The sequence below is a fragment of the Phragmites australis genome, chromosome 15 (assembly GCF_958298935.1).
Source record: "Phragmites australis chromosome 15, lpPhrAust1.1, whole genome shotgun sequence".
NCBI lineage: Eukaryota > Viridiplantae > Streptophyta > Magnoliopsida > Poales > Poaceae > Phragmites > Phragmites australis.
Window position 1 is genome coordinate 1,708,041 of NC_084935.1, and position 14,142 is coordinate 1,722,182.

The 14,142-nt window shown below is 43.8% G+C and overlaps 1 protein-coding gene across 1 annotated transcript; it reads left to right on the forward strand.

Moving 5' to 3' along the window:
- The first annotated feature begins 1,660 nt into the window (after positions 1–1,660).
- On the forward strand, positions 1,661–9,981 carry LOC133893465 (DDT domain-containing protein PTM-like). The gene is made up of 9 exons (XM_062334492.1): positions 1,661–2,795; positions 2,884–3,483; positions 4,210–5,188; positions 5,274–5,559; positions 5,646–5,770; positions 5,846–6,318; positions 7,040–7,068; positions 7,336–7,953; positions 8,516–9,981. Exons 1-9 carry the CDS (start codon positions 1,882–1,884, stop codon positions 9,529–9,531), a joined length of 5,040 nt encoding a protein of 1,679 aa, XP_062190476.1. The 5' UTR covers positions 1,661–1,881; the 3' UTR covers positions 9,532–9,981.
- The last annotated feature ends 4,161 nt before the right edge of the window (positions 9,982–14,142 follow it).

Here is a 14,142-nt window from a genome sequence, read left to right on the forward strand (position 1 = left end):
GAGAGTACTATCATAATTCATAATCCTGACACATGAGATGAATGTCAGTGACACACGTTGAAACCCAACAGCAGTACACGTACAACCTAGTTCATATGTTCATGTGCATTCGTCCTGCTTTACTCCTTAATCTTGGACGGAGGCTTGGAACCATTAAACTCTGAAAGATACACTAAATTGATAATCATTCTAGAAGAAGCAAGAAAAGGCATCTTATTTTCATAAAAATGCAGATATCATGAAGTTAATACAGTTTACAAATCTGTCATGTAAGGGTTTTCAAATGCAATATAAATGCACAACATGCTGGCTATCAAATCAAATATGGTGAGGGTGTCATCTTACCATATGTGCCATAATGTACCATCAATTTATATGCATATTTTTTTCAAAGTGCATATATTATGTTTTATACGTATTTTCTAGTACGGTTGTCCAGACGTGTTTGGCTATTCTGGATGTATCCAGTGTTGATTACTGTCTTATGGTGCTGAATTTGCACATTGGAAGCAACGACATTTAGGATCCGGGGAGCTCCTTTCCACATTCCTCTTTATCAAGTAAAATAAAAAATTCCAACAAAAAGTATTAATTTTTGACCCACTCATTTGTGTTTTCTTTTCTTAGGTTAGTACAACTACAAAACATTAATATTTTACCCCTCTTAGGTAGTGCTTAGAAAAATGCTATGTAGCATGTGGGTGAGATCCATGAGGTAGGTAATCTAACATAAGAAAGGGAACAAAGGAGGAAAGGGGAGCAAGGATTAGTGAGAAATGGGGAAATAAAGAAGGGGTGGGAAGCACAGTGGTAATAGAGTGAATTATTTTATTATTGTAGATAAGGATGTCAAATAAATTACCCTACTAGATCTAGACATGAAAGACAAATCCTAAAACATCAGAAATCTCTATGATCACCCCCTTCTAGCCTTGCCTCCGTTGTTGTCACTGCATCTTGTATTCTTACTCCTGCCTCTACTCTCTACTCATCTTCCTTGCTTCCTTTGTCAGTGCCACTTCTGCTACTCGTCTTGTTCCTCTTTTGTTACCATCACTTCTCTTTCTCTTTTTGTTGGCAGTGCAGAGAAGCCGCAAAGAAGACCGGGGGTTTGAGAGAAGGCATGGAGAGTGCTAGAAGTGGGTGATTCAACGGAAATCTCGCTTACTCGGTCACTTAGGCGGCTATTTGACCACCTAAGTAGGAAACCACCCAAAGATGATGACTCCCAGCATGAAAGCAGGGTGGTGAGACGTCGTCTACACCGTGTTTTGAGACATTACTCCTGAATTTGTATTCTATTCCAAATATGCTCTCCTAATGCATATTGAACAACTTCGAATTCGATTAGCAAAAAATATTTCTGCCACGGTACTAAACTTGTAGCGGTAGAACTAGATAAGATCAGCCGTTTTTGGCAATTTTAAATCAGTCTAGCATTGAGATGCTACAATTTAACTTGATTATGTTATTACCATATTTTATCGATAACGTTGAGAAGAAGTATGATATCCTTCTGTAAAATGTTTATAACACTGTTAACAATACTACCATTATAACTCACGCTTTACTATCCATTTTGATTTAAAATCAAACGGTGCAGCTTCCCGTGTGACGCGCTTGTTGGAGCCCATGCCCATTTTCCCTCCCAAAAACACCCCATCGAGTCGACGTTCCATTCTGCGCTGCGTTAACCGAAACGCCTCAGCTCGAGCGAGACAGAAACACGCCTCCCCCCTTCCCCTTCCCCTTCCCCTTCCTCTGCCCACGGAGCCCTAATCGTCCGCCGATCCCGCCCGGAGCCACGCAGCCGCGCCCGATCCGCCGCCGCGCTGGCCTCCCCGCACCCCGAACCCTAGTAATTCCGCGCGGGGTGGTGGGATGGAGGAGCTGGTGGGGAGGGCGGTGAGGAAGGCGTTCCCGGGGTTCGGGACCTACGGGGGCGTCGTGGAGTCGTACGACGCCGAGGCGGGCTACTTCCGCGTGCTGTACGAGGACGGGGACTCGGAGGAGGTCGATGCCGAGGAGATGGCGGAGATGCTCGTTGGCCCCGCGATGCCGCCGGCGCTGCAGCAGACGCCGCCGCGGGGGGATGCCGCGGACCGGAGGCCGAAGAAGCGGCGGCGCGGGGAGGAGGAGTCCCCCCCGCTGGCGGACGGCGTGATCCTGGCGGTCCCCGCGGTGGGTGAGTCATCGAATGGGGAAATCGAGCCCGCGACGCCGGCTGAGTCGAGCGGGGAGTTGGTGGCAGGGCCGGCGGAGAAGAAGCGGAAGGCCAGTCCCGCGCCCGAGTCGGCCAGGCCGCTGCGGAGGAGCGCGCGGCAAGCGAAGGCATCGGCGCGGGCGGCTGAGATGGAGGCCGCGGCTGCTGTAGCGGCTGCTGCGGACGCCGCTGAGGCTGAGGCTGAGGCTGCGGCTGCCGGGACGCCACAGAAGTCTGGGCGGAAGCGACCTCGTGCAAATGGGAATGGACGGTATCGGTCCGTCTCCAAGGATTTGGCGGAAGCTGCGGCGGAGAGGCTGTCTCTGAAGCCGGAGCTGCCGCAGTCGTCACAGGGTTTGGATTTGGGGGGCCTCCCTGTTCTCGACCTCTTTCAAGTCTACTCCTGCTTAAGGTCATTCACCAGGCAGCTATTCCTGAGCCCGTTTCCACTGGAGACATTTGTGGCTGCACTGCACTGCACGTATGTGAATCCTTTGATTGACTGGGTGCATTTCGCTCTGCTGCGAGCTCTGAAGAGCCACCTGGAAGATTTCGCCAATGAAGGAGATCCTTTCGCGATACACTGCATTAGGTAAAAGTTTTTGCTGTGACCTAAGCTTATTAGAGAGCTCTACGTGACGAAAGACATGCTTTTTAGTTATCTACTATTGTCTTTGTAGGAATCTTAACTGGGAGCTTTTAGACCTAGCAACTTGGCCAATCTTTCTTGCTGAGTACGTATTAACCAGGGGCTCAGAATTGAGGTATGGTATGAAGCTTACAGACTTAAAGCCATTGAGTACAGAGTACTATAGGCAACCTGCAGTGGTGAAACTCGAGCTGCTGCGCTCACTGTCTGATGATGTTCTGGAGATTGGGGCTGTACGGTCAAGGATGTCTGAGTCAGATGGAAATGACGAGGGATTCAGAAGCTCAGGTTTAAGAAGAAAAAGGAGGGGTTCTTCTGCCAAGGGGGGAGTAGATTCTTCTCTGCCTCCAGAAGGCTCCGATGATATGGATGATGGTAACAGTGATGAGTGCTTTCTCTGCGGCATGGATGGTAATTTGTTATGCTGTGATGGCTGTCCGGCTGCCTTTCATTCTAAATGTGTGGGGGTGGTGGAGGATCTATTGCCTGAAGGTGATTGGTATTGCCCGGAGTGTTTAATACAGAAGAACGATGGATCCAGGAATATGACAAATTCTATGAGAGGAGCAGAGGTTCTGGGAATTGATCCGCATGGCCGACTATACTTCGGCACCTGTGGCTATCTTTTGGTGTAAGTCATCATGGAAATCTTACTTTTGGTGTTACATGTATATCTTTCTGAGTGTTTTTCTTGACTCTTGGTGTGATTGTGAATATTCCTCTGCTATATTGCCCACCTGTATTATTCAAAATCTTAGTGTAACAATTTCACTGCTTACCATTCAGATAGTCAAGCTCCATTAGCATGTAAGAATAATGATGTAAGCTGTAGCATTATTCTTTTGTCTATGAACTTCACCGAGAATGCTCTATTTGTCTTGTTTATTCTGGGTCCCATCTATCCATAGAACATGTAAGCTGTAATGTTAATTTGTTTCCGTGTATGCTAGCTACCGGTGACATGTGAGCCTAGGCATACATAGTGGAGTTAGCAATGGTTTTTGTTTCTACATGCAAGTTAGACCATACAGACTCATTGTTCTCTTAGCTAGAGGTTTGAGGGAAAGTTGGGCTTACTGATCGAAGCTGTATCTTGACGTTCTGTCAGACAACTGTAAAAATATCTTTTTTGTGGTATAGACAATAGCTCTTTTTGCCAAATAGGAAATACCTGCAATGCCCTGATTTAGTAATATCCAGTTATTGTGATGATTACTAATCAAGGCTTTGCAGAAAACTATACTATTTATATTTTAGAAGTGAGACTTGATGTGTTTACTCTGGGAAATTGATCCTATATGTATCTGATAGTTACTTCTTGCTGCATTAATAAACAAAGCACCTTCTGAACTTGCAGGGTTGACTCATGTACTGTGGAATCCCCATGTCATTATTATGGTCAGAACGATCTTCATTCCCTTGTTACAGTGTTGAACTCATGTCATCCTTCGTACAGCTCAGTTGTTAATGCAATATCTTTGTTTTGTGGTATTGCAATCGCGTCACCCAATTTTAATGGTCGGTATCAGAGTAGCAAGGAATGCAGTACATCTGATGCTGAGACGGACTGCAGACATTTATCACCATTGAAGCAACCTAGTGAATATGAGCAGTTCAAGGTGGAACAGGATAACTCCTTTGAACATCTTTCTGGAAGTGGAAATGAAACTACTGCTGAAGAGGTGTCGAGTCAAACACCTCAAAATAGATCTGCTAGTTCTAAGAATGGTCACTGCGATTCTCAGCAAGATGTTACTTGTTCACATGCTAATGGTTTGTCTGCAAAGAATCAGAAAGATCCATCACCTCGGAAAAAACCAAGTGATTGCCATCTCCATTTAGACCCTGCTAGGTACATAAACTATTACAGTTTTGGTCAAATAGCAGCTTCAGCTGCTGAAGAGCTAAAACACAAGCTGTCTGAAAATAAGGAAGGGAAGAAACCTGTTCAGGATGCACTCTCGTTCCATCTAAGAACAATATGTAAGAAATATGCTAACATTTTCGCACTAACTGATCAAAAGCTTTCTGTCGAACTGCTTAAAGAAAAATGTGGCTGGTGTAACTGCTGCCAAATTAGTGGTGGTGTTGACTGCATTTTCAGGGTAACTGATGCTAAATTTATGCAAGGTCCTAAGCCACATGCTTTTGATCTCCGGGCAGAAAAAAATAAGGAAAGCCATATCGTCCTTGCTATGCATAACATTTTGTCAATTGAAGAACGGTTGAATGGTTTGCTGACTGGTCCCTGGCAAAATCCGCAATATAGTGATTTTTGGCGTAAGGCAGTTCTGAAGGCTTCAGATGTATCATCACTGAAGCAGCCTCTTCTAATGGTATAATTTATCAAATGCTTCATTCTTATTAAAAGTTTTCTGTATATACTACAATGATACATGCTTATCTGCTCATATTCTGCAGTTAGAGTCCAGTCTGCGACGTGTTGCCATTTCTGTGGAATGGCACAGACCGGCAGACTCTGTTGAAGTGGTTGGTTCTGCAGCTCATATCCTGGTCCGTTCATCTAATAAATCTTTAAGCCATGGAAGTGCTAAAAAACCAGGTAGAAAGCCATCATCTAATGGTGAACTCAAAGTTGACTCTCGTGATGTTGGTGTTTATTGGTGGAGGGGTGGAGAATTATCTCGTCAAGTGTTTCACTGGAAGAGGTTGCCTCAGTCACTGGCCTACAAAGCTGCTCGGCAAGGTTGTATGACTGACTGCCAATTTTGAGATATGCTTTTTCCTGACATCATATTTGCATTAAACCTTTTTTTATCTGGCCTGTCTCAGCGGGACGTAGGAAAATTCCCACCATTTTATACCCCGATGGTTCACAATTTGCCCGGAGGTTCAAATACATAGCTTGGCGAGCTGCTGTGGAAATGGCAGAAAACGTTGCCCAGCTCATTTTGCAGGTAATATCTTCTCTTCGTTTTGGAAAGAACTGTAAAATCTTGTCATTAAATTTGTTCTCCTTTGTGCACCTTCAGATTAAAGAGCTTGAATGGAATATCAAGTGGACTGAGATATTGAGCACTCTCCCTTCCAGCCTTGCTACAAAGGAAACCCAGAAAATAGCAAGGCTTTTTAAGAAAGTTATAATACGAAGAAAACGCATAGAAGGAACAAATGTTGAATATCTACTTGATTTTGGAAAGAGAGAGAACATTCCTCCTGTTGTTTCTAAACATGGAACAAAATTTGAGGAGCCCTCTAACGAGAGGAACAGGTATTGGTTAAGTGAAGGCCATGTCCCTCTGAATCTGTTGAAGGCATATGAAGCCAAAGCTTTAGCTCGCTTACTGAAAAAGAGAGAAGCCGATGATCTTCCTAAGAAGACTAAGAAGATGCGTGACTCCAAACCCCAAAAGCTAAAAAGATCAGGGTTTGATTACCTCTTCGAAAAAGCAAAAAAGCTGTCCATCAGGCTTTGTGGTCATTGTAACAAAGTAGTTATTGCCAGGTATGTCAAGGGAGCTTTCTTTTTTTTTTCTCAGCCAAACCATTCTCACCCACACAATCATTAGTAGCAACTAGTAAAAGCTTGTGTATTTCATCCAAGTCGTGAACTTGTCAGGGCTAAGTTTTGTTTTGATGATATTTGGATGGTTTTGTTGTGCCAATGTCTGTTGTTACTTGTTAAGATGCATGCGAGTAATGTGCTGTTGGTAAGGTTTCATACTTTCATATGTGCTGTCAGAATGCAATACATGTTAAATCAATGATTTACTGATTAGGGCCTTAGTACAGTGACATTTAAACTCTTTATGCCTAATAAGCTCTGATCACGTATTGATGTTTTCAGTTTCCTTGTGGCTTTCAGATACAATCACTATACTGATAGTTTTATAGCAGTGTTTTAGCATATATGTAAATATACTTCTTACTGATTGGACTGTGCTGTGTTAGCTATTAGTATATGTTTTCTAAACAATCTAGGTTCAGAATCGCCAATCTAACTGATGGTGCTATTTCTTTACAAGTCACTCCATCGAGCAAATATTTTAGAAAACTTGTTATGGCATTATAAGAGTCATGTTTCAACATTTTGATTCTTGCAGTTATTTGTTTGGCCACTAAACTCTTGCACCATGTTCTCAGTTTGCAATGCATTTGTCTTTTTTGTAGCATGGTAATTTTTTTACTTGTTAATTTGACCCCCCCCCCCCTTCTTTTTTCTACAGTGAAGCCGTGAACTGCCAATATTGTGCAGGTATGCACTATTGCACAGACATCTTTTTTTTGTTTTGCACATGCATAAATACAGTCCTCAAGTTATTATGTTTATTATACGCCTTATTTTTGTGCTGCCTTATGTATGCCATTGGATAAAAAGGAATTGTCATTGACAAATAATGCCCTATCTAATCAATCATCAATTATTAATTTTCTCCTGTTACTTCGGTTATTGATGCTTGAAGTTATATTGGGAGTCATTGCAATGTTTGTCACTTAGTTAATTTTATCTTATTCTATGCAGCTCTTTTCCATAAAAGACATTTCAAGGTTCCTAGGGGTGCTGCTGATGCTATTTATGTCTGCAACAAGTGTCTAGCTGAAAAGGTCTTGAAGGTGAAATCTCCACAGAAAAAGGCTGCACCAAAGAGGACCTCTCCCAGAAAGAAGCAAAAGAAGCAATCACACAAGATTGTGACTAGGAGAAATCAGATAGTTTTCAAATACAAGAAAACTGGCAAAAAGGGTAAGCGTGGTCGGCCTAGAAAGAACCCACTGAATTTATCAAAGAAAGAATCACCAAAGATGCCTGAGAGTGAACCATCAAATGTGCCCAAGAATGAACAGGTGAAACGTATATCAAGACGATTGTATGATAAGTACATGAAAGGCAACTCAAATATATCTGAGCAGGCTGCTAGCTGTTCTAAGAGGAGGAGAACTGCTTTGCATTATTCATACTGGTTAAATGGTCTTCAATGGACACAAAATCCAGATGATGAACGAGCAAGAAGTTTTAGGAAAGAAAGAGTTGTTTTTCCATCCGAAGATGCTGAAACTTCTGAAGTCAGTCCAGTATGTTGTTTGTGTGAGAAATGCTATAGCGAAGAGGCTATTTATATTGCCTGTGAAAAATGTGAAGGTAAGCAAGGTTTTACTTGCATGACATATATATTTGTGATGTTAGAACTACTTGTTGCTCGCTTAGCAATTACGTGAGCTAAAAAATCTTTTTTATTATGCTTTGTTTTTTTCAAGTTGTGAGGACAGTCAGGAGTCAGGACCTATCAATTTTATCTTCAGTCCTCTTTGAAATAACTTAGCTGTTACTTTCCTTTTCCTATAAACTACTTTAGATGCTTCTGTTTGGTTGTGTTGTTTATGCAAAGGAGCATCCTCTTCTAAGCTGCAAGGCTTTATGACTCAACAAAAGTAGTACTGGTAGTGTTCTTATGCTTTCCCACACACTAAGTTGCATGAATCCCCAAGCGTATTGTTAGTGGTGGAGTAGTAGGTAGTTGAAAGTCAGTTTTTTATGTGCTTCATAATTTGTGCTTTTCACTTCTTGGGAGAGTAGAAGAGCACTAACCAACAAGAACAAGTAATCATTGTTGCGGTTCATATGTTGGCTGTGTATGATGTTAACTTTTGTTGCTTCATATTTTACACGCTATAATCCTTATTGCATTTGCTCTTCCTTTCAGATTGGTTTCATGGGGATATATATTCTATTACCCTTGAGAATGTAAACACTCTCATAGGCTTCAAATGCCATAAATGCCGTCTGAGAGATGTACCTGTCTGTCCATATGCACAAAATGGTACAATTCTGGAAGCTCAGTCAGATGAGGAACACTGCATCAACAAGTTTGTAGAGGACGAGGACCACAACTGTCCAGAAGATCTTGGTGCCTATGGTAATCAGAAAGACCTTCAGGATCATAACATCGATAAAAGGTTCAGCGGTCATATTACTGAGAAAGAGCTCAAAGATCATGATTGTCTGAAGGAGCTGAATCATCATAGTAATCTGAAAGAGGTTGGCAGTCATAGCACCGGGAAAGAGCTGGATGATGAGAAAAGTTTGGAAGAGCTAGATGCCCATAAAAAACTGAAAGAGCTTGACAGTCCTGGCTCTAAGGAGCCTGATGCTCATAATTGTCTGAAAGGGCTCGACTATCACAGCAATCTGAAAGAGCTTGACAGCTATAGCGCTGAAAAAGAGCTTAAGAATCACCATTGCCTGAACGAACTGGACAGCCATAATAATCTAAATGAGCTTGGCAACCATAACAGTCGAGAGGAACTTGATGGTACCGAAAGTAGCAAGTTTGCTGTTGAAGAAACACAATGTATGGAAGAACTGGACAGTTTTGATAGTCTGAAGCTTGATAATCATAACATTCTGGAAGAGCTTGATAATCATAACTGTCCAAAAGAGAGTAATAATCATAACAGTTCGAAAGAGCTGGACAATAATCAAAGTCCAGAAGAGTTTGATAGTACTGAAGGTAGCAAGTTTGCTTCTGCAACAACACATTCAGGTGACTTTCTAGCTGAACACTTCAGCAACATTAGGATATCTGGCAAAGAGGCACTGATCATTACATCTGAAACTGGTTCAGTAAAGGAATCTCTTGCTTTGCAGTCCAAGGATGATTCTGAGAACTCTGTTCCCGCTGAGCATGACATTGACATTCAGGTGGTGGTGACTTTATAGTGTACTGTGGACAGTCAAAGGAAACTTGCAGCCCCAGCATGAGTGTCCTTAGTATTGACATCCAATGTTCACTTCTTGCTGCTGCACTGGTTGAAATTTCCATTGACTGTCAATTGAATTGCCTCGCAGCTTGGTGCCATTGGTTCTATAGGATCTTACATTGGGAATTCAACCCAATAATCTACAAAAAGGGAAAAGCTAGTTTTTGTTGTTTCCTTCGGGAAATATGCTGGTCTGACAAGCTAACGTTGGAATAATTGACTCTGAGGTCAAGTTATAACATTCTCGATAGGGCTGACATAGGGACTAGTTAGGTGCCATTTCCTTCCCACGCTTCACTCTACCAGTCAGAATATGGTTTTCACATTGCACTTTCCTGATATTATGCATTCATTTGGATATCTCCAAGTATAAAGGGCTGGTATCTGGTTGCCCTGCATTAACACATGACGTTCAGGGTGTCTCAATTTTGCTTTACGTATGCCGGCTCCTTTGTTTGTTTAGATTATTGAACATGTTTCCCTTTTTTCCGTGTTGACATACTGTTCAAATGAAAGGCTTCCAGTGCCTTTTCCTGTTGTTCTTGTTCTGGCTAAAGTTCACATAATCACTGTATTTTTTCGTGAGGTTTCGGCATACCATCGTGCTCGTATTGTGGATGAAACTTCCAGCTGGTGGACAATTGCATCTCTACAAGTTTGGATGCCTACGATCTTGTCACGCCCTGGACATGTGCGCCGGTTGCGGCCTCGTGAGCTCCTGAGCCGCTCAAATCAGCTCATTGCCATCGGGCTCGTAGGCTCGGAGCCTGTGACCCATTGGGCTTGTTCTCACTTGCTGCTCCCCTCTGCCCTCGACGCGACCGCGTACAATTCTTCGCCTGGTACAGCAACTCAACTCTGCCTTTATCTCCTGCCAATCAATCAGTTGCCATGATCACAAATTCATAGGCTGGTCTACACCTTTGTTATCATCCATCCCCAAAGTCGTCGGTCCCCCAAAGGTGAAAGCAACATCCTGATCCGCCTGTCTACCGGACGCCGCTATCAGCGACAAGGACCCATCGCTAACGTACTTGGTAAACAAAGGAAAAATCCTCCCTTCCATAAAGCAGCTGGCGAAGAAACAAAAGCCAAGCAGCACCCACTTGGTACTGGTCCACATCGCAAATTCGCGATCCCCTTTAGCCCAAACCCACAACGGAGCAAAGGTAAACGAAACGTACTTGATGCCATGGCGTGCGTCGAAGGCAAAACACTCTGAAATGGATCGATATGCACCTCCACCACCAAGACGTCACTGGACGCCTTTTGTGTCAGACCGAGCTGAGCTGCTACCGGCCGGACACACATCCTCAGATATGCTACAGAGTAGCACCAAGACGTCACTGGACGCCTTTTGTGTCACCAGCTGCCGAAGGACCGAGCTGAGCTGCTACCGGCTACCAGCTGCGTCCTCTACGAGCATGTCACGTGCTCCCACTGGTAGTTCAACGGCCACGGACCACACCCGGCCGTAGCCGTAGACTCGGCGGAGGCAGACGTAGAACGTCAGAGTCCGGCACCGCAGCACCGGCCGGACAGCTAAGGGGCTGGTTGGCTGTCGGTATGGGAGGATCTGGTATTTTAGTGGTTCTTATACACGGTTTCAGTCTGATCTAATGGATATAAATATACACCTATATTTTGGCTCGGGAGAAAATTAAGCTTTTATTTATAGTCTAGGCCGAGTATATAAACTCCTGCATCTAATAAACAATCACAATCTTAAATCTAATGTATTAGATTCAATCAAACAAACATAAATTCAGCTTAATTTATCAAAAATATACAACCAATTAAATATTTTTTTAACAAATATAACCCATTTTCCTCGACCTACGTATACGACCCTTTCCTTCACCTACGTATACGACCCATAAATAAAAACCTCGTACAGACAACCCATCGCAGCCTAACCTCCTCCGTTGATGATACGGTGGCGGACGGAGGGTGGCGTACGCCGGTGGTTGGCACCACATGCACGCGCAGGCAATAATGCTGCCTCGATCGCATGATTCGTGAGACACGGAGTTGCATCTTTATGGAATACAGCCAACCAACCGAGGCTCCGTTCCTGAACCGTTCGTCGCATGAATTTGCCGGTCCTGCACCTAGGCAGGCACGGCTCTCTCTCTCTCTCTCTCTCTCTCTCTCTCTCTCTAGCCGGCAAAGTTTAGCCCTTCTTCTGCTGGCCATCTAGACACTCACGACATGAAAGTTTACTTGAGGTCGCCAACTCGCCATTGATGCATGTTACGCGAGACGAGATGCTACTACGAACCATCATCTGAAGAGCCATATTGTTTGCACAGGAAAAGCATATGATCAATCGAATGTGCCGCTGGCGCTGGGTAGAGGCAGAGAAGCTAGACAGAGAACACTTTTCAATATTGTAGTATGATTCTTCGTACCTTAGTGTAAGTAGATGAGAGCGAAATAAATTCTATTTTTTGAAAAGAAAAGATAAAAAGCTAATAATTACAAATCACCTTAGCATCTCTTTTATAAGATATGAGAAATTGTAAACAACAAAAGTTATATGAATTTTTTAAAAAATGCTCTCTCAAATTAGAGATGATAACTTTGTATAACGATTGAAGATGCCTAGTGGACCATCACACAGCAGCGAGAGTACAGCAGGTGGCCCTCGAGCAGCGGGGAGGGAGGAGACTGATGGATGAGACGGGGCCAGCCACGCGGCCCACGCGATCGAAAGGGATTTTGGGAGTCGTGCGCCGCGCGCGCTTTCGTACGGTGGCAGACACGTTATCCTTGCCATGGGCAGCCACGAGCAAGCCCCCATCATTCCATGTGGGGTGTCGGGGTGTGGGGTCATGGCCGTATGACGTGACCCCAATCCTTTCCTGCGCTTTTTTTCTCTCTTGCTTTGCGTTCCAAGCAGCGATTAAAATTTCGTTAAAAATTTATGAATTTTAAGGAAATGAAATATTTAATTTTGAATTTTTCTTTCACTAATATACAGGTCTCGTAGAGCAGAGGATAAAAAAGATTGAAATTTGATGAAATTTTGCAAATTTCGTTGAAATTTCAATAGTTTGGTCTTTTTGTTGGTGAGGGAAAAAATTGTAAAACAAAATTAAAATTATTGCTCCAAGTGGTGGTACTAGTTTTATTGTGGTGCCACTTTGGTGCTTTTCACTCATCGTGCGTGCGTGATTGCGTCTGGAACGTTTAACATATGGGAAGCGCTCCCTCCGTGTGCCTGACTAGAGTTATTTTGAGAGCATGCTACGTCGCAGCATTTGCACACGCTTTGCTTGCGGTGCAGCCCCTGCCAAAACGAAGTGCAGACAGACAGGTGTTGGGCGACCCATCGACTTCCAACTACACCACACCATGATTAAAGAAGGCACCCACTGGCTTCATTTCCACACGGTGATGTCGGCTACCAGCCCGGCCGAAATCGATCGACCGGGCGATAATAACCTTATTAAACGTACGTACGTAGCATCTAATCATTGCCTCGCCGATTGCGACGGCGAAACCAATCGATCGACCGACCTTTCATGTTGAAAATACTCCATCCGCTCAAAAAATGTAAGACATAGTTTATTTTGAAAAAAAATCACCAAAAATAAAATTTGAATGTTAATTAATTTCTCTTAAAATATATTGAGAATTTCTACAAAATTAATATTATATTAAAAGTACTTTGAAATACTCCCTCCGGTCATAAATATATGAAAAAGATTTAGTTCAACTTTTAAAACTTGATTAATAATAGCTTTCAAATATTTAGTTTGGAAATCTTGAAATTATGTGTGCAAATTTGTCTTTAAAACTACTTTCATAATATCATAAATTCAATAGATTTTATAAATATATTATACTAGAAAAATAATAGTTCAAGTTATGTTTTAGAGATTGTGTCTTACCAAAATGATATGTATTTATGACCAGAGTGAGTACTAAACATGTGTATTATTTGACTAATTATCAATCAAAACTGATAAAATTTGACTTTTTTAAACAAAATGTGCCTTACGTTGTTTAGTGCTGGCCAAATAGGCCGACTCGAGTACGACACTATAGGCACGATCAAGACACGACATGGCTAGCCGTGCTGTGCTTTGGCCGATGCCTCGGCACCACGTGTCGACCCGACTCAGCCCGATTTAGACAAGCCGGCACAGTCATAGCCCACCCTCGCCCCGCTCTGGCTATGCTGCTTGGCCGCCCCCACCTCGTATGGTCGCGTCGACCCACTCAGCCCTCGCGTCGGCCTCACTCCGCTGCCCCACCTGACCGCCTGACGCTGCCCCCCCCCCACCCGACCCCCGCCTCGCCCGGCCGCGTCACCCCGTCCGACCGCGCCACCCTGCTCGGCCCCGGCCTCGCCCTCACCCCATCACCACGCATCTACCCAGTGCCATCGCCGCACTGTGCCCGTTGGGCCTTCGAGCTGATCGTGCCGCAACAGTGCCCGAGCCGGGCCAGCACGGCACAGCCGGCCACTAGCCATGTCACGGGCTGTGCCTCTGGCACACGAGCCGACATAGCACGACGCATTTGCTTAACAAGACCTGTTAGATCGTACCTTAGCCAGATC

Excerpts from the sequence above, each read along its gene's own strand:
- LOC133893465 (XM_062334492.1), top strand. The coding sequence starts at position 1,882 with ATGGAGGAGCTGGTGGGGAGGGCGGTGAGGAAGGCGTTCCCGGGGTTC. Across the intron at positions 5,771-5,845 it reads TTGCCCAGCTCATTTTGCAG|ATTAAAGAGCTTGAATGGAA; the intron begins GTAATATCTTCT and ends GTGCACCTTCAG. Across the intron at positions 6,319-7,039 it reads AACAAAGTAGTTATTGCCAG|TGAAGCCGTGAACTGCCAAT; the intron begins GTATGTCAAGGG and ends TTTTTTCTACAG.